Here is a 26,692-nt window from a genome sequence, read left to right on the forward strand (position 1 = left end):
AGTTTCTCTGCCTATACCTAGGAGTGCAAATATTGAGCCTTAGGGCATATCTTTAACGTCTACTAGATACTGCCAAAACCTTTTCAAAGTGATAGTACCAATTTACAATCCAAAATGTGCATTAGAATTGACATTGCTCTGTGACCTAGGTTTTCCTGACCACTGTGTGACCACTTTCCTGTGGTCAAACTTAAATTCTGTTGTTCTATTGATTTCTTTTTAACTTGACTTTTTAATAACTTCAAAATCCAATAGGATTATACTAAGTCCCGTTGATCCCTGGCCTTAGGAAGGAAAAAGAGTAGGCATGCCTGCAAGAACCCTGGATTGAGACTGGGCAAGTTTCCTGAACTAATTCACTTTAGTCTCAAATTATTCATTTTAACCAACATATTTTTAGGTGCTAAAGAACCACTGAGACAATTGTACTTACTTCAAACTTCTTTCGACCTCTAGCTATGTTTCAACCCCGCCCTTCCCCACCAAGACACTGTGTCCGCAAGGAGTCAAACAGCAGGCTGGAGTCAATGAACAACTGAAAACATCATTCTAAATGAGAGCCATTTATTTCTTGTCATTGCCAAACATTCCCAAGTCTTACTCACCAGAAATTAACAGTTTCTTCATCTCTCCTCCCTGACAATCCTCATCTACTGAAAGGGCTTTAGGGTGAAACTGCCAATGAAATATAGAAAGGATATACCACATCCTCATTTCAAAAATACCTATTCTGGCAGTATTCAAATCAGGTGTTAATGTTCCCTTGTTTGAAAGTGGTCTTCACAAAAGCCCACATTTTAAAGCTATATGGAAGAGTGCAGAGAAGAGAGTTCAGGAGTAGTAACAGTCACTCAGAATTTGAAAGGTAGTACTTGTCCATATCTGGGGCTACGGGCCCTTGCTTTTCATGTGGTATCATATACCACAAAAATTCGCAGAAATACATAAGACCAATATTTATGAAAAAGAGGAAGAGAATCCAGAAACACAACAACAGAGCTGCTCTAACCAAGGCTCCGAAAAGTCAACTTCAAAGAGAAGTAGCCTATTAGACATTACCAGGCAGGCATGAGGTACAGAAAAAAGAATTTTTCTTTCCAACTCCAGATAAATATCTACATCTGGTGCCAAAGTCTCAGAATATAAAGAGGATAGAATTCCACATATAAAAGGGCACAGAGGACAATATTCTCAGAAAATTCAGAGACAAGGGTTGGCTAAAGGGTGGGATAGGATTCAGCGGGTGTAGACTAACAAGTGAGGTCAAGTCCAGGGGAGAAGGAATGTGCACCTTGGCTACCAATCTTAGCAGTACTATCAGGAACACTAGGGTACTGTGTCAAAACATCAGAGCCAATGTGGTATTTCTCAATCCTTAAAACCGCAGGAACAAAACAAGCTACAGGAGGGCACTGACCATAGCAACAGATGAAGCCTCAAGCCCTGGGAAAGTAGAGGTGGTATTTATTGCTTTTTGTACTTTCTTCTTTCGAGTCATGTTACCGTTTAGAACACATTCTTCCTAAAGCTGTTTTTCAGACCTATAGGTCAGTCATTGCTTCTTGGGACAAAGCATCCCAGCAAAAGCAATGTAGGGAGATTCTAGCTTTTGTAACCTAAGTCCATTTTCTTACTTTCAAACCTAAATCATGGGTCATGTTGAGATAACAAAATCTCCATAAAGTTTGTTTCCCAAGGAGACAGTAACCCTATTACATGATCAACACCAGTCCTAGCTTGTAGGCTTATTATATCACAAATACAAAATGGTAAATCAGCCTTGGTTTTAAGAAATTGGTTTGGAATTACTTTACAATCTAGATGATGGAGTGAATGCTAAGTCAATGGAGCTTCCAAGAACATTCTACACCCCAGGAAGGAAAGGACAATCAAACAAGGTTTTTAGTCTTATACAGGGCAAGAGGAGCCTATAGTTGACCTTAAGAGGGGACACTTTGGGCACAGTAAGAGGAAAAACAAGAGGACTTCAATGAGGAATATCAGAGAAACCTACCCAAAGGGGAGGGGGGAGAAGGGAGAGTGACAGTGAATAAGAAGGGAAAACAGTGAAATTTACACAGGAGGAAGGAGCTGAGAAGGTCACAGTCTACACAGACAGCTGAAAGAGTATATTTTTCTTCACTCAGCCCCCATGACCCAGTCCTCCCAGCATAGGTGCCTGTGACAACAGCATCACATCCACTCTCCTAGGAGCACTTTCACACTGACTATCTATTTCCTTCCTCGTTTATGGTTAGTCTTTGAGGGCTTTACTTTCTGTAACTGTGCTGGCACTGACTCCTGCTCTGGTTCCTTACAGGAGGCTGACACTAGCAGTTCCTCATTATTCTTCCTCTGATCCTTCCCTACACTAAGACTCAGCTCTGGCTCAGGAAGCTCCTTGGCTGGCTGCTGCCGCCTTCTCAGAGACCTTCTGCTCCTGTGCTGCTGCCTCCGCTTTTCTTCTTCTTGCTGCCGCTGCTTTATCTTCATCATCTTTTCAAAGCTTTTGGTGGTGGTTGGGTTTACAACGAACCAATCCTACAGAGGCAAACAGAAACATCATCTAATGAAAACAGTGGCGAGCATAAAGAGGGCTGTGGGATGAATTTTATAAGGCTGGGGAAGAACACAGGAAGGCAAAACAGTTAAGGAACCATCGCCTAGAACACTATTTTAAATTGCAAAAATTCATTACAGAGTAGTCATTATAAGCAGGACATGATCTGGGGTATTTCAAGAAGTAATTGGAAAAAAAATCAATTATCACAATCCCATCTATTTCTCCTTCATAAAAACCCCACCCTGAAATATTAAGCACTGGACTACAGGAGATTTTTATTTCATGATGAGGAGTGGTTACATGAATTTTGCAGCCAGACCTCCTGAATGCAACCCTCAGTTGTATTCTAGTTCAGTGACCGTGGGAAAACAACCTCTCTGAGCCTCAGTTTAAAAATTCAAGGAGTGGACTCATGGAATCCAGCTATGAAGCATTCTTACAGCAAGAACAGAAATATAAAGAATTTGAATCTAAATCAAATAATCTGATCAATCTTGCAGGTAGCAAGTACCAATTTACAGGAAATACCCAGAACAGAGGAACACTACCCCAGGAATGCAATCAGCAAAATCCCCGATGTGAATTAACAAATGTGGAGAGATCCCATTTCTTCAACAAATAAAGAAGGTTGGGGGGGGGGGGGTGTGAGTGCTAGACCTGCATTGTCTAATAAAACAGCCACTAGTCACATGTAGCTAATCCAAACTGAGATAAGCTTTCAATGTAAATACATACTAAATCTCTAGACTTAGCATCACAAAAATATATAAGGTAGCTCATTAATATGTTTAATTGACTACATGCTAAAAAGACACCTTTAGATATATTAAGTATATCATTTATGAAAATTAATTTCACGTTTTCTTTATAGTATTTTGGAAATGACTGTGAGAAAGTTTTAAATGATACACATGGCTCCCAAGACATTTCTATTGACTAGCTCCATTCCAGATGAAACAGACAAATGAGATCTATAGACTCTTCGCAGATCCAACGTGAATAAACTAACAGAAAAAATATTATGAGACAAGCAGGGGAATTTAAATAAAGACTGGATAGATGATGACATAAAGAATTATAGTCTGTTTAAGTGTAGTGAGGGTTGTGGTTATGTATTTTTAAAAGTCCTTGTATTTTATTTTTAAAGATTTTTATTCATTTATGCATCCAAGAACTGGGGTGCAGGCCAGAAGTGCAGAGGGTGAGAGGATTCACCAGAGACAGAGTGGGGAACAGAACAGGCAGATCTACTGAAATATACTGCTGAGGAGAGCTGCAGGCAAGACAGGAGAGGTCTGCTGCGCGATGTGGGTCTGCTTTCTGGCTGGGGATTGAACTCATGCTGCAGTGGCTGGTGATAGTTGATAGCGCTGAGACTTTAACCCCTGTGCCACCAGAGAGGCCCAAGTCCTTATATTTTATAGCCAAATATACAAAGAAACATTTTCACATGTTGCCCATGGCAAGTGGAGCTGCTTTAAATTAAGCATTTAAGAAAGAAGAAAAGTACAGTTATAAATGAAACTACTAAAGCTGTTCATTATACTGTACTGTCTGTTTTCATGTGTTTAAAAATTTTTTGTTATAGTGTAAGGGCCTCCCCGGTGGTACAGCAGGTTGAGTGCAGTGCTGTGAAGCGGTCCGCAGCCTCTGCAGCATGAGTTCGGTCACCAGCCAGCCAGGGAGAAACCCACATGGCGCGGCAGACCTCTCCTACCTCACCTGCTGCTCCCCTCAGCAGTGTACTTCGTTTGATCTGCCTGTTTTGTTCCCCACTCTGTCTCTGGTGAATACTCTCACGCCCCACACCTCTGACTTGTACCCCAGCTCTTGTATGCATAAAACAAAAATAAATCTTTAAAAAAAAAGGAAAGTAGTGTAAGAAAATGAGAGGCAAAGGGGGAGGAACAGAGTAAAGATGCTTTAATACCACATATAATTCATAAATACAGGGTAAACCAGTGAGCAAGTGCTAAGTGAAATTTGTTGGTTCTAACCCTGTTGGTTCCAACTTTTCAGGAAGAAAACAGATAAACAAGTTAACTGAAAACCAGATTTTGTCAGGAGATAATTAACTTTCAAATTATTTCCTGAAACATAAAAGAGTACACTATTACTATGACTGCCTTCCAAAAGAAATCTCAGATTATGGAAAGGGACTCCCAAAGCTTAAATCAGAAAAGCAGGAGGAATCACACATCTGATGACACTAAGGCCCATACTGTGCAGAATTACTGAGTCTGAAAGCAAAGAACAGCTAAAGGCACTCTTGTGTTTTTCCTCACCAGGCCAACAATAGCTCCTGCAATACAATATTCCATGAAAATGCACACTCTAGTCCTTGAGCCTTTGCAGTAATGATAACTGTATTATTAAATATATTATAGTTATTTTCAATTTTGAAAATTAACATCCTGTGGAATCCACAGGATTACAAAACACAGTGGGAAAGCATGGCTCTCACCTCAGCGTGGACAGAGTTGATATGATACTTGACACCACTCTCTGACACAAATTCTTTCTGACATAGAAGACACTTGTATTTTCCAGCCACAAAGGTTCCCTATTTCCAAGAGAGTAAGAAAAGAAAATTACTGGTAATGTTAGGAACATACCTGGGTTGAGCAGGTATTGTTAGAAATGAAAAGAGGGGATTCTACTTCAGCAAAGGCAAGAAGGAAGAAAATCACTTAAGCAACAATTTTAGGAAAACTAGCTTGGGCAGACTATCATCAGTACAATCCTATCCTAACTCAACTCTGCACCAAACACTCAAACCACCTCCCCTCATCTTCTAAAACCACCAAAGTTCTGCTGTTTTCACTTTAACACATCATATTTTTCTACCTTCATTTCTTTCACTTCACTTCCAGGTTCTCTTGGTTCCACCTCCAAAATGAACAAACTCCTTTCCACTAGAATCCACTGCTGCAAAGAGTGCCTTGGAAATCCAGAATTGGAGGGATACCATCCAAAACACCCAGTTTAAAGAATCAGAACCAGGGCCTCCCCGGTGGCGCAGCGGTTGAGCGCTGGGTTGCGAAGCTACCCGCAGCCTCTGCAGCACCGGTTCAATCCCAGACTGCTCCCCAGCCACCAGAGGAGGGTCCCACATGGCGCGCAGACCCCTCCTGCCGCCCGCTGCTCCCCTCAGCCTCTGCAGCACTGGTTCGATCCCAGACTGCTCCCCAGCCACCGGAAGAGGGTCCCACATGGCGCGCAGACCCCTCCTGCCGCCCGCTGCTCCCCTCAGCAGTGTACTTCGGTCCTTCTGCCTGCTCTGCTCCCCTCTCTGGCTCTGGTGAATTCTCTCACCCTCCCGCGCTTCTGACTGTACCCAGTGCTTGTATGTATGTATGTATGTATGTATGTATGTATGTATAAATAAATAATATGTAAAATAAAAATAAAATAAATAGCATTAAAAAGAATTAAAAAAAAAAAAGAATCAGAACCAGGACCAAGATGACAAACTCCTAAGCATTCCTGGACAGGGCTGGTTTGGATGCCTAAAACTCCCTTAATGCCTTGAATTAAAATTACTCTCCCCTCTGAAGCTTCAGATTTCCATGGTGGTCATTTTATATGAGGAGATACTTCTGAATGGACTTGGAAAGTGGCAGCAATCCCCATGGCTGGTGGGTTATATGGCAAGTGAGTCAACATGGAAAAGATTCAGTGAGCTGAGTGGCTGTTAGTTTGACACCCAGGGATCCCACCTCCCATCCCAGAGGTTGGGAGTTCAATGGGTTTAGTGTCCACCAATTCAAATAAACACATATAAGTCAATTCTAGAAAGTTTAAGCTCCAATAAGACAGGGTAGGCTCAGGGTGGGAAGGGCTCATGTTGAAGAAGTTAAATCCTTGGATGTGACTCAAAGGTAAAATATTTTTCTCCAAATTGTCATAATTGATATGCTTTATGGCTTTGCTTGTCTTTTCCCATCTTGGATATACACTAGCATCCCATCCAATAACAGATCAAGAATCTCTGGGACATAAAAATCTAAACCAGCCTCTCGATTTCAGCAAATAGGATGACTAGTTGTTCACCTAAACTGAATGTTCTTCCATGTCAGATTAAAGGTCATGTTAAGATGTTCAGAAAATTACAAACCAAGGTACAAGAGCCCAGATGAGCTTTAAGGCCAGAAACACTACTGTAGACAGCCTCACAACCCTGAAAAAGAGAAGAAATAATGTCAAGCTAGACAAAACAACATCCTTCCCTAAACAACCTAGCCATTTACAGTGGTAAGCTGTACAATTGGAGGAAGACCAATAAACAGCCCCACAGACTAGAGGAAGAATTCTCATGCAAAAAGGATAACTGAGGCAAAGGGACGATTGTTTAGAAAGCTCAAGACATTCCCTTCCTTGGTGCTTTTTCTGATACTCAAGAGAAACACACAAAACTATGTGGTTAGATTTTTTAAAAAATCTTCTTTCTTGGGCTTCCCCTGGTGGCGCAGCACTTGAGTGCTGGGCTGTGAAGCTGCCCGCAGCCTCAGCAGTGCCAGTTCGATCCCCGGCCACCTGCAATCCCGGCTCTGGTGAATTCTCTCATCCTCCCGCGCTTCTGACTGTACCCAGTGCTTGTATAAATAAATAAATAAATATTTTAAAAAAAAATCTTCTTTCTTTAGTGCCAATGTCTTTTATCTTGTATAGCTACCTAGTCCTTCCCCAAAGTACTGCATATACAGTTTTGGGAGATTAAAGATAGTTATAAGTCCCTTGCCACTCTTCCCATCAAGAGTGGACTCTATTTAACCCTCCCTCTAAATCTGGTTTAGCCATAGAAATAATGTTGCACAAATTCTAAAACTAGCTAGACCCTAAGAGATCTTCAACTTGTACTTTCATTTCTGGAATAATCTCTCTGAGAAGTCAACAGCAACGTACCCTGTCGGTAATTCAACTAGCCTGCTAGAGGGGCCATGTGGAAAGTTAAGTACTTAATTTAACTAGCTGCACAGAACCTATCTTAATCATTCTGGTCACTTCTAAGCTTCAAGCTTAATGCAACTCATGAGTGATGCCAACTGACACAACGGACAGCAGGAGAACCACCCTTTGAACCCCAACAAAATTACTGATCTACTGAATTGTGAACAAAGGAAATAACCAATGTTTTAAACCACCATGATTCAGGTGCTTTGTCATGAGGAATAAATAATTGAAGCAACAGCAGATGCTTCATAAACATTTACTGAATAAATGAGAAAACCACCTGGTTAGGACATTGAATGCGATGATACTTCTTGACATCTGACTTCCATTTGTGTAGCACTTCCTGGCTGAAGGTAGGTAGCCCAGGACGAGTATATTTTAACTACAAGATAAGAAATAGTTGATCGGAGGAATTCTATTTCCAACCAAAATACTCCCAAAAGTTTCATACCCACTCTTCAGGTTATGTAATTCTGGAGTCCTACTAGCATATTTTCATATTCAAAAAAATTATATGTTAAGACCCCAGTTCCTGATACAGAGCCCCTAACCTTATTAAACTTTGCTGAAGGACCTTTTGTTCTAATGAGGTGACTCTTAGTGGTGCCCTAAAGGGTGCTGATCAAAACCAAGCTGTGATTAGAAGCTTAGGGCTTTTAGCTCCACCCCTATTCCCTGAAGGACAAATATTATTTATCATGTACAATGCTCAGGTGCATTTACTTTTCTGATTGCAGTCAGCACACTATCAGACATAAGGTTCAAAAATTAACACAGATTTCAACCTTACCTTCCGATCATCAGGTACCAGATCCTGAAGCACCTTCCTCTTAGGCCATTCCTTGGCCAGTTCAGCAGAAGCTAGCTCCTGCAGATGGTATACCGCTATCTTGGCAGAACGCCTCTGAACTCGGCCCCCACCTTTTGACTCCAGGCTCATCTCCTTTAAACACTCTGACTGCTCTGACTCTGGAAAGAAGGAGATCTGCAAGATTGAAAGAGTAAAACAGTTCTGAGAAATGGCTTCCATCAGTCAGTGATTAATGGCTGTCCGTCCTACTCAAAATTGGAAAAGATCCATTACTAGCTTGATAACCACTATCATAAAGCTCTAACATATTAATACATATTTTACTAGATAAAAAGCTTCTTAGGGGCTTCCCCTGGTCGCGCAGGCGGATGAGCACCGCGCTGTGAAACTGTCCACAGCCTCTGCAGCAACGGTTCAATCCCAGCCGACCGGAGAGGGTCCCACATGGCACAGCAGACCTCTCCTGTCGCGCCCGCTGCTCCCCTCAGCAGCGTATTTCGTCTGTCTGCCTATTCTGTTCCCCGCTCTGTCTCTGGTGAATCCTATCACCCTCCGGCGCATCTGGCCTATACCCCGGTTCGCGCATAAATAAAAAAAAAAATCTTTTTTTTTAAAAGAAATCTTCTGGGCCTCCCCTGGTGGCGCAGCAGTTGAGCACTGGGCTGCAAAGCTGCCTGCAGCCTCTGCAGCACCGGTTCGATCCCAGGCCACCGGCGAGGGTCCCACTTGGCACGCAGACCTCTCTCTCCTGCCACACCCACTGCTCCCCTCAGCAGTATATTTCATCGGTCTGCCTGTTCTGTTCCCCGCTCTGGTTCTGGTGAATTCTCTCACTCTCCGGCGCTTCTGACTGTACCCCAGTGCTCATATAAATAAATAAATAAATCTTTAAAAAAAATAGCTTTTTAGGATAAAATCTCTTTTGCTATAGTAAGTGAAATTGGTAAAAAGTAAAGACACACCCATATGCAAAGAAAGGAACCTCAAACCATATATAAAAAAGTAACTCCAAATGGGCAGAAGTCCTAAATGTGAAACATAAAACTATACAACTTCTAGAAGAAACCAAGGAAGACAATTTTTATGATCCTGGGTGTGATCGTTTTTTGATGTGTCAACTTGTTTAGGCTACATTCATCAGTCATTCAAACTCTAATCTAGGTGCTGATGTGCATGTATTTTGTAGACCAAACGATAAGGTCCGTAATCAGTTTTCTTTAAGAGAGATGTTGCAAAAGAAGAGGCAGGAGAGATTCAAAGCGTGAGAGAGACTCAATACTGTTGGAAGATGAAGGGGGCCTTGGATTGCCAGGGAATACAGGTTAAGTCTTTTTTAAAAAAAGATTTATTGGGCTTCCCCGGTGGCACAGCAGTTGAGTGCTGGGTTGCAAAGCTGCCCGCAGCCTCTGCAGCGCCGGTTCGATCCCCGGCTGCTCCCCAGCTACCGGAGGAGGGTCCCACATGGCGCGCAGACCTCTCCTGTCGCCCGCTGCTTCCCTCAGCAGTGTACTTCGGTCCTTCTGCCTGCTCTGCTTCCTGCTCTGACTCTGGTGAATTCTCTCACCCTCCCGCACTTCTGACTGTACCCAGTGCTTGTATAAATAAATAAATGTCTAAATAAATAAATAAATAAATAAATAAATAAACGGGACTTCTTTTAATTTAAAAAAAATAAAGATTTATTTATTTATGCACACAAGAGCTGGAGTGCAGGCCAGAGATGTGGGGGGTGAGAGGATTCACCAGAGACAGAATGGGGAGCAGAATAGGCAGATCGACTGAAATACACTGCTGAGGAGAACAGCGGGTGAGACAGGAGAGGTCTGCTGTGCCATGTGGGTCACCTCCCTGGCCAAGGATCAAACTTAATGCTGCAGTGGCTGTGGATAGCTTCACAGTGCTGTGTCTTAACCCCTTGTGCCATCAGGGAGGCCCCAAAGGTAAGTTTTTAGAAACAAAGGACAACTCTCAGCTTACAGCAAGTTAGAAAATGAGGTCTTACAAGTGCATGGAACTGAATTCTTGAACAATCTGAATGAGGCTAGAGACAGATTCTCCCCGTAAGCCTCCAGAAAGCATTGGCACTACCAGCACTGATTCCAACCTGGTGAGACTCTATACAGGGGAGCCAGCTGAGCTGTAGACTTCTAATGAGTTGTGAGATAATGAAGTAGTAGTATTTTAAGTCATTAATTGTATGGTATTTTTCAGGGCAGCAATGGAAAAGGAAATGTTGGGTTAAGCAAAGATATCTTACATACAACAACAAAAGCATCCATAAGCGGGAAGAAAAAAAAAAAGATAAACTTTATCAAATTTAAAGAACTCTGCTTTTCAAAAATCAGCTTTTTGAAAAATACGAAAACACAAGCTACAGGCTAAGAGAAAATCTTTGCAAAACATCTATCTGATAAAGGATTTGTGTCCAGAATACATTTTAAAAAACTCAGAATACATTCAAAAGTTAATAAGATAACAAAATCTCCAATAATAAAATCTCCAAAATCTCCCTTCTCCATGAACAAGGGATTTGAATAAACCCTTCATTAAAAACACATGAATTGCTAAAAAGAATGTGAAAACATCATCTATCATTAGAGAAATGCAAATTTGAACCAATTTTTAAATTTCATTTTTCTTAATGACAAATGATAGAATACCACTAGGTACCTATTATAATGGATTTAAAAAAAAAAAAGAAAAGAAACTGACAATAGCAAGTGCTGCCAGGATACAAAGCAAAGCGAACTCTTGCACTTCGCTGGTGGGAATGCAAAACAGCAGTCACTCTGCAAAACTGTTTGGCAATTTCTTATGAATTTAAATATACATTTATCTTATGACCCAGCAATCTAATTCCTAAAAGGGAGAATGCTTTCAGTTTTTAAAATATAATGAGTTTACTTCTGTCCAAACTATACAACGAACTGATTCCTCTAACCTAATACTGTTCAAAAGGTAGATATAAGATAACAAAGGAAGGTAAGCGAGAACAAAGGCATTCAAAGATTAAAAAGAGGTAAAAAACGAGGAAGCCAGGAGGGAGTGAACATGGACTATAATCCCGAACAGGGTCTGTCTGGAAAGTAATCAGTACTCACAGGCCCATGCTCTGACCTCAGGTGATAGGCAAGTCCAGCCTTGGATCTATATGGCTTTCCACAATGGTGACATTTCAGGGTCATCTTCTCCAGCTCTGCAGCACCTTTGCCACATTTTCTGACATGGTACAGATATCCCATGATGCTGGTGAAGCTACTAGAGCAACTCTAAACACAGGAGAAGGGCTTATATTACAATCTTCTAGCTTTTAACAATCTTCTTTTTTACAATCTTCTAGCTTCTAAATTTCTAAACAGTTGCAAAGCACTCAATCACCACATGATACAAATGGGCCTGTTGCTATCACTAGACCCTCTCCAACCTTTCCCACTGCCACAACCCTCCCTCATCCCCAGCCCAATGGCTGTCCTATCTACCAGCAAGCACACTATTCAATCAGTTTAATCAGCATTCAATACATAGAACTGTGCACCCCCCTACATCAGAGCTTCCTCCTTGGTCTACGATCCAATGCTAACCCAGTATCAAATACCCAGTAATATCAAAGTTTATCCTATCAGGTCACTAGGATCTTTTTCATCACACTAAAGAAAGGTTAGTAAAGACACTCCTTTGAACAAAAGGCAAGGAGAGAAAAACTAATTTTTTGAAGATGAGCAAGAAATAAAGAACTCCCTCCTTCCCCTCTGGGCACAGCTTGTCGTGGTGGGGTATACACAGCTGCCTCTGGGAGTACCTTCCCTCTACTTCTCGGACCAGAGGTAGGGGCTTTTTCTTCTGTTGCAGTGTGTTTCTTTTTATAGCTGCAACTTACATTTGTGTGTGTGTGTGTATTATTTCAACTTATATCTATGTCTGTCTGTCTATCTGTCTACCTATCTTCAAAATAAAGAACTATTAATGAGTTCAGGAAACCTGGAAAATCAGGAACCAATCTTACTTGAAGATGACACAGAACCAGATGTATACGGAAGAAGGAGGAGAAAAGAATAACAGAAAGACTCTGAACTGAGTCTCAGGCAGGAGGAGCTGCTGTCCTTTAGTTCTTACCTCCCGCATGCACCTGAGCTTTCCCAGTCTCTTTAAAACTGTTCGAAGCCGTTCCCTTTCACTTGGCTCATCTATCTCATCGCCAGTCTTCAAAATGGGCTAGAAAGCAAGAGAAACAATCAAGCAGATGATTCACAGAAAAGACAGCTACAGAAAAAATTATATCATAGGAGAATCAAGGACTGGACTAGCACCTAAGTTGGTGTCCATGAATTCTAAGTTATCTGACTGCAGACTTTTTCCATCTCCTCCTAGACGGACAAGGAAGTGAACGTAACGGAAATACAAGTAATCTTAGCCTCTGTCTCTCAGGGTCTGAACCTTTGGGGCTAACCTAAACACCAATGTCTATGGATCCACCACACAGGACAGAAGTTACTCTTACCAAGCTGTTATGATTTGCCATGACGTGATACTTCATCCCTGCCAGTGAACGAAGTTGTTTCCCACAGTGATGACAAGTAAACATTTCCTACAAGGAAACAAAACTTCTCAGTGTCAGGCTGTTCAACAGAGGACTAGAATGTCACAAAGTCCTACTCCAATGCCCTCATCTGTACCTCCTCTTTTACATCCTAAACACAATAGTCAACGAATATCAAAATCCCAAGGTTCAGAGTCATCTCCTCCAGAGCACAGAAGTAAAGGTAACCCATTTTAAAAATAATAAATACCATTAGCTGAGTGCCAATATTTGCGAAGTAATGGGGTAGGCATTGAGCATGTATTATTTTTCTTATTCCCTCATGAACTACACAAAGTCATTGTTTTCTCTCCATTTTACAAATGAAGAAACCAAGGCCCACACATACACTAAGTGTCATAAACTGAAACCTGAATCTGTCAGAAGCCAAAGTCTGTGACAGTGTCTGAGGCACACGGAAGGCCAGCACTGCCTCTGTCCCTCTCACCAGCATGCCCAATACAGTGCAAGGGCCTGATGTTTGGTAAAAGATCCCAACAATTATGAAATGCCACAAGATATCTAACCTGCTTGCAGTTCTCCATATGTTTCTTTAAGCCCTCTATGGTCTTCCTCCCCACTGCCTGGCAGGTAGGACAGGAGACACTGCCTTTATCCACGATTTCTAAGTACCACTGCTCCTCCAAACTGCCTAAAAGGACAGAAAGGAACACTGTAATCTGCAATTTTCTCCAGAAACAAAAAAGCACACTAGAATTTTGGAAAAGTATACTCAAACAAGTTTTCCCCTTCCTGGTAGAAAATGAGGAGACTTCTACTGTGTATAACTTCTAGGAATATTTTGGTCAGACTTTGGAGTTCCGGTAACTCCTACTAATTTCCCTATGATAAAAACTATCTCAAAGCCACCCCAAAGCCCAGTTACTTAAAGAATGGGCCAACATTTCCACTCCCAGCTCTACTAAGGTATAATTGACAGTGGGCAACATTTTTCATAGCAGTGTAATAATTATGAGAAATGAGATGTAAGAGCCAGTTTGTTAAGTGTTTCCTATGTGCCTGCAACTATGATAAATGTCACATTTAATTTTAATAATCTCATTTCACTTTCACAAAAATTCTGACTTCCTTTATTATCCCTATTTAGAAGACAAGGAACCTTAAGCTTGCAGAAATTAAACAAAAGGCAGGTCAGAAAAATACTAAGAGCCAAAATTTGATCTTTCAAATCCAGTCCCTTAATAACTGCCTCCTTAAAGAAATGCTTTGCTACATCATCCCTTTACTACCACCACCACCACCAAATCAAAATGAGAGAACTAGATCCCAAAAAAAGCTTTCAGCAGAAAGCATACCTGCTGCATAAGATGGTGGTTCCTTCCGAATACGACGTGCCTGGGACTTGGGATTAGGCTGAGTTTTAGGCCGTTGCTTCCTCCCTGACACAAGACAGAAACTTGAAGGCCAACATATCACCTTTGCTAACCCCTCTTCAGCACTACCAAAATCTCTTTTCTCCTCTTCTCAATACCCTATGCCCCAATACTCCCTCAACCTACTAACTCCTTTAAGTCATGACAGAAAGAAAGGGTAAGATTAGAACAGATGGAGGCCATTCCTTGCCAAATAATTCAAGGGGCTCAAAAGGGCTTCAAGAGCCAAAATCTAAGGTCACGCTCCCTTTTACCCTCAAAAGATAAAGCCCAGGCACTCAAGGAAAAATAGTGACGTTAGTCCCTTACCATAAAGCTTATGCTTCTTCTGAGGAAATTCTCGATAGTCCTCATCTTCTTCCTGCCTGGGTTTTCTTTTACCTTTGGTTGATATTCCACCTGACCCTAAAACACCATACAAAAACAAAACAACTTCAGCATAGTTTATAAGTGAACATCTAGGCCTGTCTTAAAACATCATTCACAAGATCATCAACGGGAAAGATCCTCAGTGAGAACAGGCCTCACAGAAGTTTTTGTGACATTTTTAGACAAACTGGTATAATGTTTAAATGACTCATTCTCTCCTTTTTCATTATTGTTCTCTATCCCATATGACCGACTGTTCCCTATGAATAAGGCAGTGTGCTTTGATCTTGATTTGAAGCTAACACTGAAGCAGAAGAATTGTTCAAGGTCAAGTGCTACTAAGGGCCCTTGAGACTATGACCACCAAAAAATTCTTCCCAGAATAACCCCCCAGTTCCTAAACCCTTAATAGACCAAAGTAGAAGAACAATAGGGGAAAAAATTAAAATCATATGAAGACAACAGGCTGACATCAGGATAATCTGGAAGAGTAAGATAAGCAGAATTTCACTCTGTAAAACAGATGGACAGTTCATGAAGCTAACACCTTTAAAAAAATTTAATCACTGGGCCTCCCTGGTGGCGCAACGGTTGAGTGCTGGGTTGCGAAGCTGCCCGCAGCCTCTGTAGCACCGGTTCGATCCCCGGTTGCTCCCCAGCCACTGGAGGATGGTCCCACATGGTGCGCAGACCTCTCCTGCCGCCCGCTGCTCCCCTCAGCAGTGTGCTTCCGTCCTTCTGCCTGCTCTGCTCCCCGCTCTGGCTCTGGTGAATTCTCTCACCCTCCCACGCTTCTGACTGTTCCCAGTGCTTGTATAAATAAATAAATAAATCTTAAAAAAAAAATTTTAATCACTAATAAGAAATTGCTAGGCACTTGATACTTTAAGAGCCATTTACAACAGCTACCTCAAGCCTCAAAACATAAAAGAGGATGCTCTGTCTTCACAATAAGACACCAATAGTGATACCTTCAACATGGGACGCAGCAGGTGTCTTGATCCGTCTCATCTTCATCCAATAGCTAGACTTTCGGGAGGATGCTGGGAAATCACTCACTGGTTCACACGATGAGGCAGATGATGAGCCGCTTAAGGAGTCATCATGAGGAATAGTGTACTGGAAACTATTATCCTTTATGGAGCACTGGGTCCTGCTACTAATAGGAGACAAAATATTAAATACCACAAAAAAGGTCTGGAGTAAAGTTCCTGTTTATTATTTCATATTGTATGAAGATAACCAAGTTGGTTATCTGTGTGAAAAGCTAAAAAGTATGATAATAAAAACAATTTTGATGTCTTAACAATTACAATTGATCTAACACAACATATACAACTATTATTACACTTCATTGCAATCCTAAAGAGTAAACAGACGAGGGCCTCCCCTGGTGGCGCAGTGGTTGAGCGCTGGGTTGCGAGGCTGCCCACAGCCTCTGCAGTGCCGGTTCGATCCCCGGCTACTGGCAAGGGTCCCACAAAAAAAAAAAAGAGTAAACAGACCATATAAATAATCACTCGGTAGCCAAATTAAGTACTCCTTCCTATGCAAAAAAAGTCATCAAAATAATTGGGTGTTTTGTGACCCTTCAGAAGATAACCTGGAACTGTAACCAGGTATGTCCAGGTCTCCCTAATTCTAACAGAAGGATAATAACTAAGAGTATCCATGAGAATAAAGAAGGAGCTAGACAGCTTGGAGGTCCTATTCAGATATGTCATCCTTCGCCTGTAGTGCCTCCCAAAACCCTGATTTCAGGGCTGCCCTATCTTGTTTAGGCACCATGACACTTAGCTCCCACTGCTGAAGGAAGAGTGCTATCTAAGTTAATGTGCCCAGACAAACCTGGCATACAGCTGAATCCAAATCTAAGAATAGTCAGCATGTGGCTAACTAACATTCCTGAGTAAATAAAGCCTCTTTTAGGTGGCTCAGGATACCACAGAGCAGCAGTTTCCAAAGTGTGGTCTGAGGACATCCCTTTTCCAACTAAATATCTGTGTTGAGGCTCCTTCTGATCATTCAGAAAGATCATGTGGCTACTGTATGGAAGAAAGACTTTTTGGGAAAGACTGAATAGAGGCTGAAGAATCACTCCTTGCAACAGAAGAAATAAGAGATGAGGAGGGTTTGAACTAAGGTTTTGTAGTAGAGATAAAGTTGACAGATTCATGGTAACACTTCAAAGGTAGAGTTGATTAAGAACTGCACACAGAGGTTTGTTTGTGGCAGCAGGGAGTTGGAAGTAACACAAGTGACCATCCTCAGGAAAATAGTAAGTAAAGGGCCTCCCTGGTGGCGCAAGGGGTTGAGCACCACACTATTAGGCTATCCACAGCCACTGCAGCACAAGTTCGATCCCCGGCCGGCTAGGGAGCAACCCACATGGCGAAGCAGACCTCTCCTGTCTCGTCCAGCTCCCCTCAGCAGTGTATTTCAGTCAGACTGCCTGTTCTGTTCCCCAATCTGTCTCCGGTGAATCCTCTCACCCCTGGCCTGTGCCCCAGCTCTTGTATGCATAAAATAAATAAATAATTTTTTTTAAAAAAACAGTAAGTAAAATGTGATAGATTTCTACTATGGAATCCTATGCACTTGTTAGAAGCAATAAACCATTTCTATATAATTAATATGAACTTAACTGAAAAGCATATTATCGTATGCAAAAAGAAAGATCTATGTAGTACAATGTCAATTCTGTATATTAAAAAATGCACATTTTACATGTATAACATCACTATCACAAGTATTTAAGAACAAGTATCAAATTTGCTAATGGGGTTGACTCTGGGAGGAAGGGGCTAGAAATGGGAAGAGGAAAAACAAAAAATTACAAGGACTGATGATATCAGTATGCTACAAACAGGAAGAAATGATATTCAGCTCTCTGCACATGAAATCCAGCATTAAAATTTAATACAGAGAAGTCCTGATTTTGGCATGGTGGTATAAGCCCACTACAGTCCATTCCTCCTGCTCATCACAACTAAAAACTGTGGACGCTAAAAAAAGTACAAAAAGCAGGTATTTTATGAAGGAGTCAGAGAGAAATGATCCATAGAGTTGTGTTTCCCAGGTTTTTTCCTTCTCTCAAGCAGTAGAACAAATATAAGCCCCACTGGCAGAGCAGCATGGGCAGCCTAAATTCTGCTAGTGATAAAGCAGGAAAAGGGGTACATACAGTCTAGGGAATGTGGGAGAATCATGAGGAAGACACCCCATAATTCTGTGGAAGAATCCACACAAATCATAACTTAACCTGAGCTATTTATGTGAAGAGCATATCCAAACCAATATATTAAATCTTGAAGAACTGAAACATCTGAAAAATTTTCAGACTAACCCCTGAGCTATTCATGTACAAGACAGACCTAAATCATTATAGTAGGCACTCAAAGAATGAACTGAGTTTGAATCAGTGCCCTTAGAAGGCAAGACAGAACTTACGGTCTAAACCTAAACAGGTTACCTGCTAAATAAAAACAGAAACACTCCACAGAAGGTTCTACACAAACATACATAATCTTGAGAATAAATTTCAAAATTATGCAACAAAGAACCAGGAAAAATCTCAAAGTAAAAGATGATAAGCAGATGTCAATTTCAAAATGATCCAGATGTCAGAGCTATCCAAGACTGTACAACAGCTATTATATGCTCCATGAAATAAAGGAAAACACATTTGAAAGGAAAGGTAGAAATCATCAGCAGAAAAATAAAAACCAAATGAAGGGTTAGAACTAAAAAAAATACAATCTTTGAAATAAAAACTCACTGGATGGGCTCATTAATAGAATGGAGATGACAAACAAACAACCTGTAAACTTGAAGACAAATCAACAAATTATCTAATATAAAGAACAAAGAGAAAAAAGATTGAAAAACAAAGATCTCCAACACAATGTGGAACAATATCAAAGATACTGTTGTTGAGTGTAATTATAATCACAAAAAAAGAGAAAATGAGGTAGAAAAATGCATGGGGGAAAAAAAATTATGAAAAATCCCCCAAATGTAATGAAAGATGTTAATTTACAAATATAAGGAACTCAACACTCAACTGGATAAATTCAAAGAAAAGAATGCCAGGACTCACAAGACTGTTCAAATCTATTTTTTTTTAAATCTAGAAAGCAGCTAGGAAGAAAATGACATACAGGGAACAATGAATCAAGTGATTATGGATTTCTCAAAAGAAACCAAGGTCAACAGACGAAGTACAGTAACATCTTTAAATTAATAAGAGAAAAGATTTATCAATCCAAAGTTCTATATTCAGTGAAAAAATTCTTTAAAGAAAGATTAAGAGAATTTGTTGTCATCAGACATGCTCTATGAGAAATGGTAAAGGAAATTATTACAGTTGAATGAAAATGAGACCCAAGAGAAATTTGGGTTTTTATTTTAAGATTTATTTTTATTTATTTATGCATACAAGAACTGGGGTATAGGCCAAAGGTGCAGAGAGTGAAAGAATTCACCAGAGACAGAGTGGGGAGCAGAACAGGTGGACCTACTGAAATACACTGTTGAGGGGAGCAGTGGGAGAGACAGGAGAGGTCTGCTGTGCCATGTGGTCAGCTCTGCTGACACTTTAACCCCTGCACCACCAGGGAGGTCCAATTTGGGTTTTTTAAAATGAAGAAAAAGCAACACAAACAGTTAATGGTTGGGTAAATATAAACTCTGTGAAGGAAAAAATTAACATTTGGTAAAGTTTTTTGATATATGCAGATGTAACACATATGATAGTTATAATGTAATGGTCGTCATACAATGAGCTAAGGAGTCTATCCGGTTGTGAGGCTTCTACACTTTAGTGAAGTGGCAGGATAGTCTTTTTTTTTTTTTTTTTTTAAGATTTATTTATTTACGCATACAAGAGCTGAGGGGCAGGTCAGAGGTACGGGAGGTGAGAGCATTCACCAGAGACAGAGCAGGGAACAGGCAGACTGACTGAAATACACTGATGAGGGAAGCAGCAGGCGAGACAGAAGAGATGTGCTGTGCCATGAGGGTCACCTCCCTGGTCAGGGATCGAACTCGTGCTGCAGGGCTTCATAGTGCTGTGACTCAACCCCTTGTGCCACCAGGGAGGCCCCGGTTGGATATTAATTCTAAGTGAACAATGAAATGTAATTCCTAAAGGATGCACTTAGAAAGTAGAGAGGAACAAAACACAGGTACATACAACAAATATTAAAATGGCAGGCCTAGGGCCTCCCCTGGTGGCGCAGCGATTGAGAGCTGGGCTGCGAAGCTGCCCGCAGCCTCTGCAGCGCTGGTTCGATCCCCAGCAGCCAGGCGAGGGTCCCACATGGCGCGACAGACCTCTCCTGCCATGCCCACTGCTCCCCTCAACAGTGTATTTCATCAGTCTGCCTGTTCTGTTCCCTGCTCTGGCTCTGGTGAATTCTCTCACCCTCCCAGACTTCTGACTGTGCCCAGTGCTTGTATAAATAAATAAATAAATCTTAAAAAAAAAAAGGGCAGACCTAAATCCAATATTACCAATAATTAATTTAAATACTTATGGTCTAAACACTCCAGTTAAAGGTTACAGATTAACAAAATAAATGAAAAAGCAGTAACGGAGTACTGCATATATTCCTTACAAGAGGCATACTATAAATATAAAAATATACACCATGAAATCCACAAACATAAGTGGCTATTTTAAAATCACATGAAACTGACTTAAACACAAAGAGTATTGCAAAAAGTTAAAAAAGGACACTTCATAGTTATCAGAGTAACAAATCATTAGGAAAACATAATTATCCATTGTGTTTAATAATAGAGGCTCAAAGTACACAAAGCAAACCTGAGAGAAATAAAGGGAAAAATGGACAATTCTATGATATTAGCAGAAAAATATAAGACTCCCCGCTCTCAGCAATTGATAGAATTACACAAAAACTCAGTCAAGACACAATCTAAACTACACTAAAAGACACCTTGTTCTATTTGATATTTATAGAACATAATTTCCAGCAACTGCAGGATAGCATTCTTTTCAAGTGCACATTGTGTATTCACCAAGATAAATCATGTGCTAGGCCAGAAACCTGATCAGGGTATTAAAGTAAAAAGGAATCTGGAATTTAAACAAGCCTAAATAATTCATGGGTCAAAAATAAAATCACAAAGGAATATTCAAAAATAGTTTTTTAAAAACACATATTTCAAAATATGTGGGGTGCAACCAAAGCAGTATTTAGAAGGAAACTGAAAGCTCTAAAAACATATTAGAAAAGATCTAACTAAAGTCAATGACTTGGGCCTCCCCGGTGGCGCAGCGGTTGAGTGCTGGGTTGCGAAGCTGCCCGCGGCCTCTGCGGCGCCGGTTCGATCCCCAGCTGCTCCCCGGCCACCAGAGGAGGGTCCCACATGGCGCGCAGACCTCTCCTGCCGCCCGCTGCTCCCCTCAGCAGTGTCCTTGGGTCCTTCTGCCTGCTCTGCTCCCCGCTCTGGCTCTGGTGAATTCTCCCACCCTCCCGTGCTTCTGACTGTACCCAGTGCATGTATAAACAAAACAAACAAACAAACAAACAAATAAATAAATAAAAGCATGCCTTTATAAAAAAAATAAATAAATAAAAAAATAAAGTCAATGACTTAAGAATTAATTTTAGGGCCTCCCCAGTGGCGCAGCAGTTGAATTCTCTCACCCTCCCGCGCTTCTGACTGTACCCAGTGCTTGTATAAATAAATAAATAATCTTAAAAAAAAAAGAAAAGAAAATGAAATGCAAACCAACGACTGGGAGGAAATATTCAAGATACATCTATCAGACAAAAGAATTGTAAACAGAATGTTTTTTAAATACCACAATTTAATAACATACAACCCAATTTTTTTTTTAATGGGCAAAAGATATGACAAGACACTTCACAAAAGAAGCTATGTAAATGGCCAATAAGCACATGAACAGATGTTCTGTATCGTATCATTATTCATTAGAAAATGCAAGTCAAAACCACAATGAAACACTTTAGACCCATTCAATTAGCTAAATTTAAAAACTTAATTCTCCCACAGTCCTGACAGGAATGTAAAATAATATCACTCTGGAAAATAAGAAATAAGAAGTTAAAACAAATTCCTGCCATATGACCCAACTAATACTGAGATAAATATCTTAGATATTTATCAAAAAAACCCCCAAAAACCAGGGCCTCCCTGGTGGCGCAGGGGTTAAAGTCTCAGCACTATCAACCTAAAGCTCCATCCCTGGCGGGGAGCTGACCCACTTGGTGCAGCAGTCCTCCCCAATCTTGCCCTCTGCTCCCCTCCGCAGTCTATTTCAGTAGATCAGCCAGTTCTGCTCCTCACTCTGTTTCTGGTGAAACCTCTCACCCCTTGCATATCTGGCCTACACCCCAGTTCTTGTATGCACAAATATAAATAAAAATAAACTTTTAAAAAAAAAACCAACAATATTTTTCAACAGACTTGTACACAGATATTCATAGCATTTTATTTTATACCATATTTATACTAACACGTACTTATTTTTAGACCTCCAAATTAAAAATAATCCCACTGTTTGCCTAGGGAGATGGCTAAACAAATAATGGTATTTCCATAATTGAATTCTATTCAGCAATAAAATCTATTTTTCAGTCAAATCATTCTGACAAAGGAAGTCATACATACTTCATGTACATACTGTACAGTGACAGAAACAGGTAATATCTGGGGGCAGAAGTAGTAGAAGGAATGGACTGTAAAGAAACCCAAAATAACTTCTGGGAGAGATGGACACATCTTGGTTGTAGAGACAGTTTCCCAGGTACATACATATGTCAGAGCTGATCATATCATATATTTCAAATTTGTTCAGTCTTCTGCATTTCAATTATATCTCAATAAAGTTACTTTTTTTTATACAGGCATGTTTTATTTATTTATTTATTTATTTTTGTTTATGCATGCACTGGGTACAGTCAGAAGCTCGGGAGGGTGAGAGAATTCCCCAGAGCCAGAGCGGGGAGCAGAGCAGGCAGAAGGACCGAAGTACACTGCTGAGGGGAGCAGCGGGCGGCAGGAGAGGTCTGCGCACCATGTGGGACCCTCCTCCGGTGGCCGGGGAGCAACCAGGGATCGAACCGGCGCTGCAGAGGCCGCTTCACATCCCAGCGCAGCTTCACATCCCAGCGCTCAGCCGCTGCGCCACCGGGGAGGCCCAATAAAGTTACTTTTTAAAAAATGTAATGGGAAGCAGCAGTTCTCAAGGGCCAAAACTCACCATCCATAAACGATGGGAACAAGCTCTACTAGAAAGACTAAATAGTATCAGCAGGCCATGGAGAGCCAAAGAAACTGCCTTCACAGACATTTCTTCACTATCAATTTAGGATTCAAAAATACCCATATTCCCTCTCATGAATAAGCATGAGTACAGAAAAAAATAATAATTCATATGATCAGCATGATCAACATCTTGGGATTAAGCCAATGTGGTTAGGGAGGTTAGACCTCCTTCCAGGTCTTTTATTTTTAAAGGATTCAAAAAAAGAAAGAAAGAAAGAAAAAACAGTTCTCAAGTATTTTACATTATATACTAATCAATTCAGGGCATTATTCCTTAAAAACCAAATTTCTCTTTCCATAAATGTAACAAGAAAAAAGTTTTTCTTGCAACAATAACAATTGTCATCAATTTATAATTTGTTGTCCTTTGCATGTCTCAGCTTCTGATCACAAAGATAAAAAAAATTTAACCTATTTTCAACTCCTTTCTGATCTATTAAAAAAATTTTAGGGCCTCCCCGGTGGCGCAGCAGTTGAGCGCTGGGTTGCGAAACTGCCCGCGGCCTCCGTGGCGCCGGTTCGATCCCCAGCTGCTCCCCGGCCACCAGAGGAGGGTCCCACATGGCGCGCAGACCTCTCCTGCGGCCCGCTGCTCCCCTCAGCAGTGTACTTCGGTCCTTCTGCCTGCTCTGCTCCCCGCTCTGGCTCTGGTGAATTCTCTCACCCTCCCGCGCTTCTGACTGTACCCAGTGCATGTATAAACAAAACACACAAACATAAATAAAAAAAAAAATTTTTATTCTCTAGATGCAAATATTTAGATTTCATTAGAGTATTTTAGTTCATCTCAGTATCTATCGTTACCTCTTTCTACACAGTCCTCACGGATGATCTCCATGATTTCACCCTCCACTCTCTTTTCCTCTCCATTCTCACCACTGGTTCTTAATCTCTTTACCCAATTAAAAATAAGGATTCTCATGCCCTAGCCCCAATGATTCTGATTAAGCTAATGAAAGAGGGTCCACTGATCTTCATTTTTTTTTTTTAACAATTATCCACATGCTATCCCATTAAATTCTTTTACCTGTTCACATTCTACTCTCTTTTCTGAAAAACAAAACAAAAAAACAGTGTTTGTTTCTGGCCAACTGCACCATTCTTTGACTTTCAAATCTGTTTGGAAGTGACTTGTTCTGGCAGCCCTACTCTTCCAAACTATCATCCCCATTACCAAGGGCTATATTTAAACAGTCAAAAATGTTTACTACCTGTATTGTTTTGATCTACTGGCCTATCTCCCCTTTGAATACTGGCAGGTCTGTGCTTTTAGTGTTTGTATAAAACCTACTACACAGCTGGCACATAGCTGACACATAATTCCCTTCCAATGAGTATCTAGTTAACAATAACCTTTTTTCTATAAACAAATATGGGAAAGCTTAGCAATTCAGCACACAAAATAATAAACAAGTCTTGAAGCCGAGTGGTTTGAAAAAACAAAGATCTCTCACAGCCATTTTAATCAGTCCTTCCCAAATTCATCAATGTATTACTGACGATGCATTTGATGTCTGAAGAAATGCAGAGCTACACTGAGTCATACGTTCCATTTTTGTAATTTGTCCTTTCGCTTTTGGTTTTTTTTTTTTTTTTTTTTGCAAGCTAGATTTCCCTCCCCCACTCCAGATCTAGACCTACACTATCCAATCAGGTAGTCACTAGCTACAGGTGGGTATTTAAATTAACCTTAAATGCAATTTAGAGATCAGTTTTTCATTCATACTAGACGCATTCCCAGTGCCCAAAAGCCATGCGTGCCTAATGACTACAGTATTGGGCAGTGCGGAGACAGAACATTTTCATGATCACAGAAAGTTCTACTGGACAGTGCTGGGGACACAATAAATGGACCTCAGAAAACCTCACTTACTTCTTGGCTCCCACGATCCTCGGGCTCCTCTGCTGCTTAAAGGATGTGGGTCCCGGAGTCTAGCAAATCGCAAACACATGAGTGAACGAGTGAATGCTAGGGGCCACGAATCTTGACCACAAAAAGATGAATCCCCTGTGCCCAGATAAAAAGAGGCTCTCCCCGGGCAAACGAAAACAGCGGCAAGACTTTCTAGGAAAAGTGTGCCGTCCCATCTTCTCAAAGCGTCACGGCAGGTGACAACATCACAGCCTCCGTCTCTCCCATCCTCGAAACCGTCCCAGAGAGAGGCTCGAAAAGGAAGGCGAAAAAAAGGAGGACCACGAATATGGGAGCCCCTAGGGGTGTAAAAGGAATAGAAACTACGGGCGATCCGGCGAGGAACTGAGTCCACGGAGGTGGGGGGCGTGCAGGGAGAGCGGGGGCGAAGGGGGCAGGCAGCCCTGACCTGGCACGGTGGGGCCTACGGGGGGCTCTGACAAAACCAACTCTGAGCAAGGAACAAAAGCGAGGCCCGCGTGAGGCGCGCTCCACAGCGCTACCCCTAACGCATAACGGTCAAACCGAGAAACTCACGGCGGGTACTGCACCGAGTCTGGAAGACATCACTCCCTCTCCACGCCTAACAGATTCACCCAAGGGCTCCGGCCAGGCTCACGCCACTTCCGCTCGCTTCTCCTCTCCCGGATGTGGAGTCGGCGCCGCCGAGCCCCGCTCGGAATGTCTACTTCCGCCTGGCAGCTTCCGAGGGGGCTGCGGCCGGGGATGGGGGGAGTCACGTGACAGGTCGCCCCCCTACTCGGAGACCCCGCCCCTGGACGGCGCTGTCGGGGCCCGGGAGCCTGGAGGTGGAGTTTGACCGACTCTCAGAACCCCTCCTCTCCTTCATCCCTTTGAAGTGTTATAGAGCACCCCGATATTAAACGGGTTCCTGGCTGTGGGTCCTCACCCGCGCGCTTTAAAGGGACTTATGAATGCTCTACTACAGACACACACAAAAGGTTAATAAAAGGTTTATTTACAAAAAAAAAAAAAAAAGGTTTATTTACAAGAGAAAAGGAAATAAGGAAAATGTACAACTCAGGGAGAAAATAGGGAAATAAAGTCTTTAATGCGTCCTACCCGATCCGACGACCTGGAAACCCAAAGTCACTCTCAGAGCTGGCCGGACGCTGCGAGCTGGCGGAGAGCCAAAAATGGGGGACCCCAAAGCCCACGTGTCTGCCTTTTGTATCCACCTGGCTGCTTAACCCCACCCTCAGGTCCCAGCCACCTTCCCTTTGGTGGTGATGGGATTTGGAGTTCCCAGTGTCTTTGGCTTTGGCCTGGGGTGGGGGTGGAGTCCACAAAACCTATATGGAATTAGCTTTGGGACATCCTTTTCCCCCTAACAATTCCCCCCTTTCACTTTTTGCCACCATTTCCATGGTGATGAAGAAAAGGATGTCCCAAAGCTAATCAAAAACCTTCCCAAAAACAAAAGCCCAGGACCTGATGGATTTACAAATGAATTCTACCAAAGATTCAGAGATGAATTAGTGCCTATCCTTCACAAACTCTTCCAAAAAATTGAGAAGGAAGGGACAATACCAAACACGTTCTATGAAGCCAACATTACACTAATACCAAAACCGAATAAGGACAACACAAAAAAGGAAAACTACAGGCCAATCTCCCTAATGAACACTGATGCAAAAATCCTCAATAAAATTTTAGCTATCAGAATCCAACAATGTATCCATAAGATAATTCACCACGACCAAGTAGGATTCATTCCAGGGACACAAGGATGGTTTAACATCCGAAAATCAATCAACGTTATCCAACACATCAA

At 41.5% G+C, this 26,692-nt stretch overlaps 1 protein-coding gene across 7 annotated transcripts; it reads right to left on the bottom strand.

Moving 5' to 3' along the window:
- Positions 1-554: 554 nt before the first annotated feature.
- Positions 555-25,579, bottom strand: ZNF512 (zinc finger protein 512). 7 transcript variants are annotated; one of them, XM_037528314.1, is made up of 14 exons: positions 25,435-25,579; positions 24,859-24,917; positions 15,638-15,822; positions 14,607-14,702; positions 14,220-14,303; positions 13,431-13,555; positions 12,826-12,912; positions 12,441-12,539; positions 11,429-11,596; positions 8,307-8,501; positions 7,797-7,898; positions 6,681-6,743; positions 5,028-5,126; positions 555-2,541 (listed from the first exon to the last, which is right to left on the bottom strand). In XM_037528314.1, exons 1-14 carry the CDS (start codon positions 25,462-25,464, stop codon positions 2,233-2,235), a joined length of 1,701 nt encoding a protein of 566 aa, XP_037384211.1. In that variant the 5' UTR covers positions 25,465-25,579; the 3' UTR covers positions 555-2,232. The 7 variants fall into 7 exon arrangements, with proteins under 7 accessions (XP_037384211.1, XP_037384210.1, XP_037384212.1 ...); XM_037528313.1 differs by having other exon boundaries at positions 15,638-15,825; XM_037528315.2 differs by lacking the exon at positions 6,681-6,743 and having other exon boundaries at positions 15,638-15,825.
- Between the last annotated feature and the right edge of the window lie 1,113 nt (positions 25,580-26,692).

The sequence above is a fragment of the Talpa occidentalis genome, unplaced genomic scaffold (genome assembly GCF_014898055.3).
Source record: "Talpa occidentalis isolate TD23 unplaced genomic scaffold, MPIMG_talOcc4v2.1 talOcc4.5, whole genome shotgun sequence".
NCBI lineage: Eukaryota > Metazoa > Chordata > Mammalia > Eulipotyphla > Talpidae > Talpa > Talpa occidentalis.

Bases quoted from the DNA above. Each gene is read 5' to 3' on its own strand.
- ZNF512 (XM_037528313.1), bottom strand. From the start codon at position 25,464: ATGTCTTCCAGACTCGGTGCAGTACCCGCC. The intron at 14,304-14,606 runs GTAAGGGACTAA...GTCTTGTGTCAG, and splicing joins GAAGAAGCATAAGCTTTATG to GGAGGAAGCAACGGCCTAAA. The intron at 12,913-13,430 runs GTTAGATATCTT...GTTTCCTTGTAG, and splicing joins ATATGGAGAACTGCAAGCAG to GAAATGTTTACTTGTCATCA.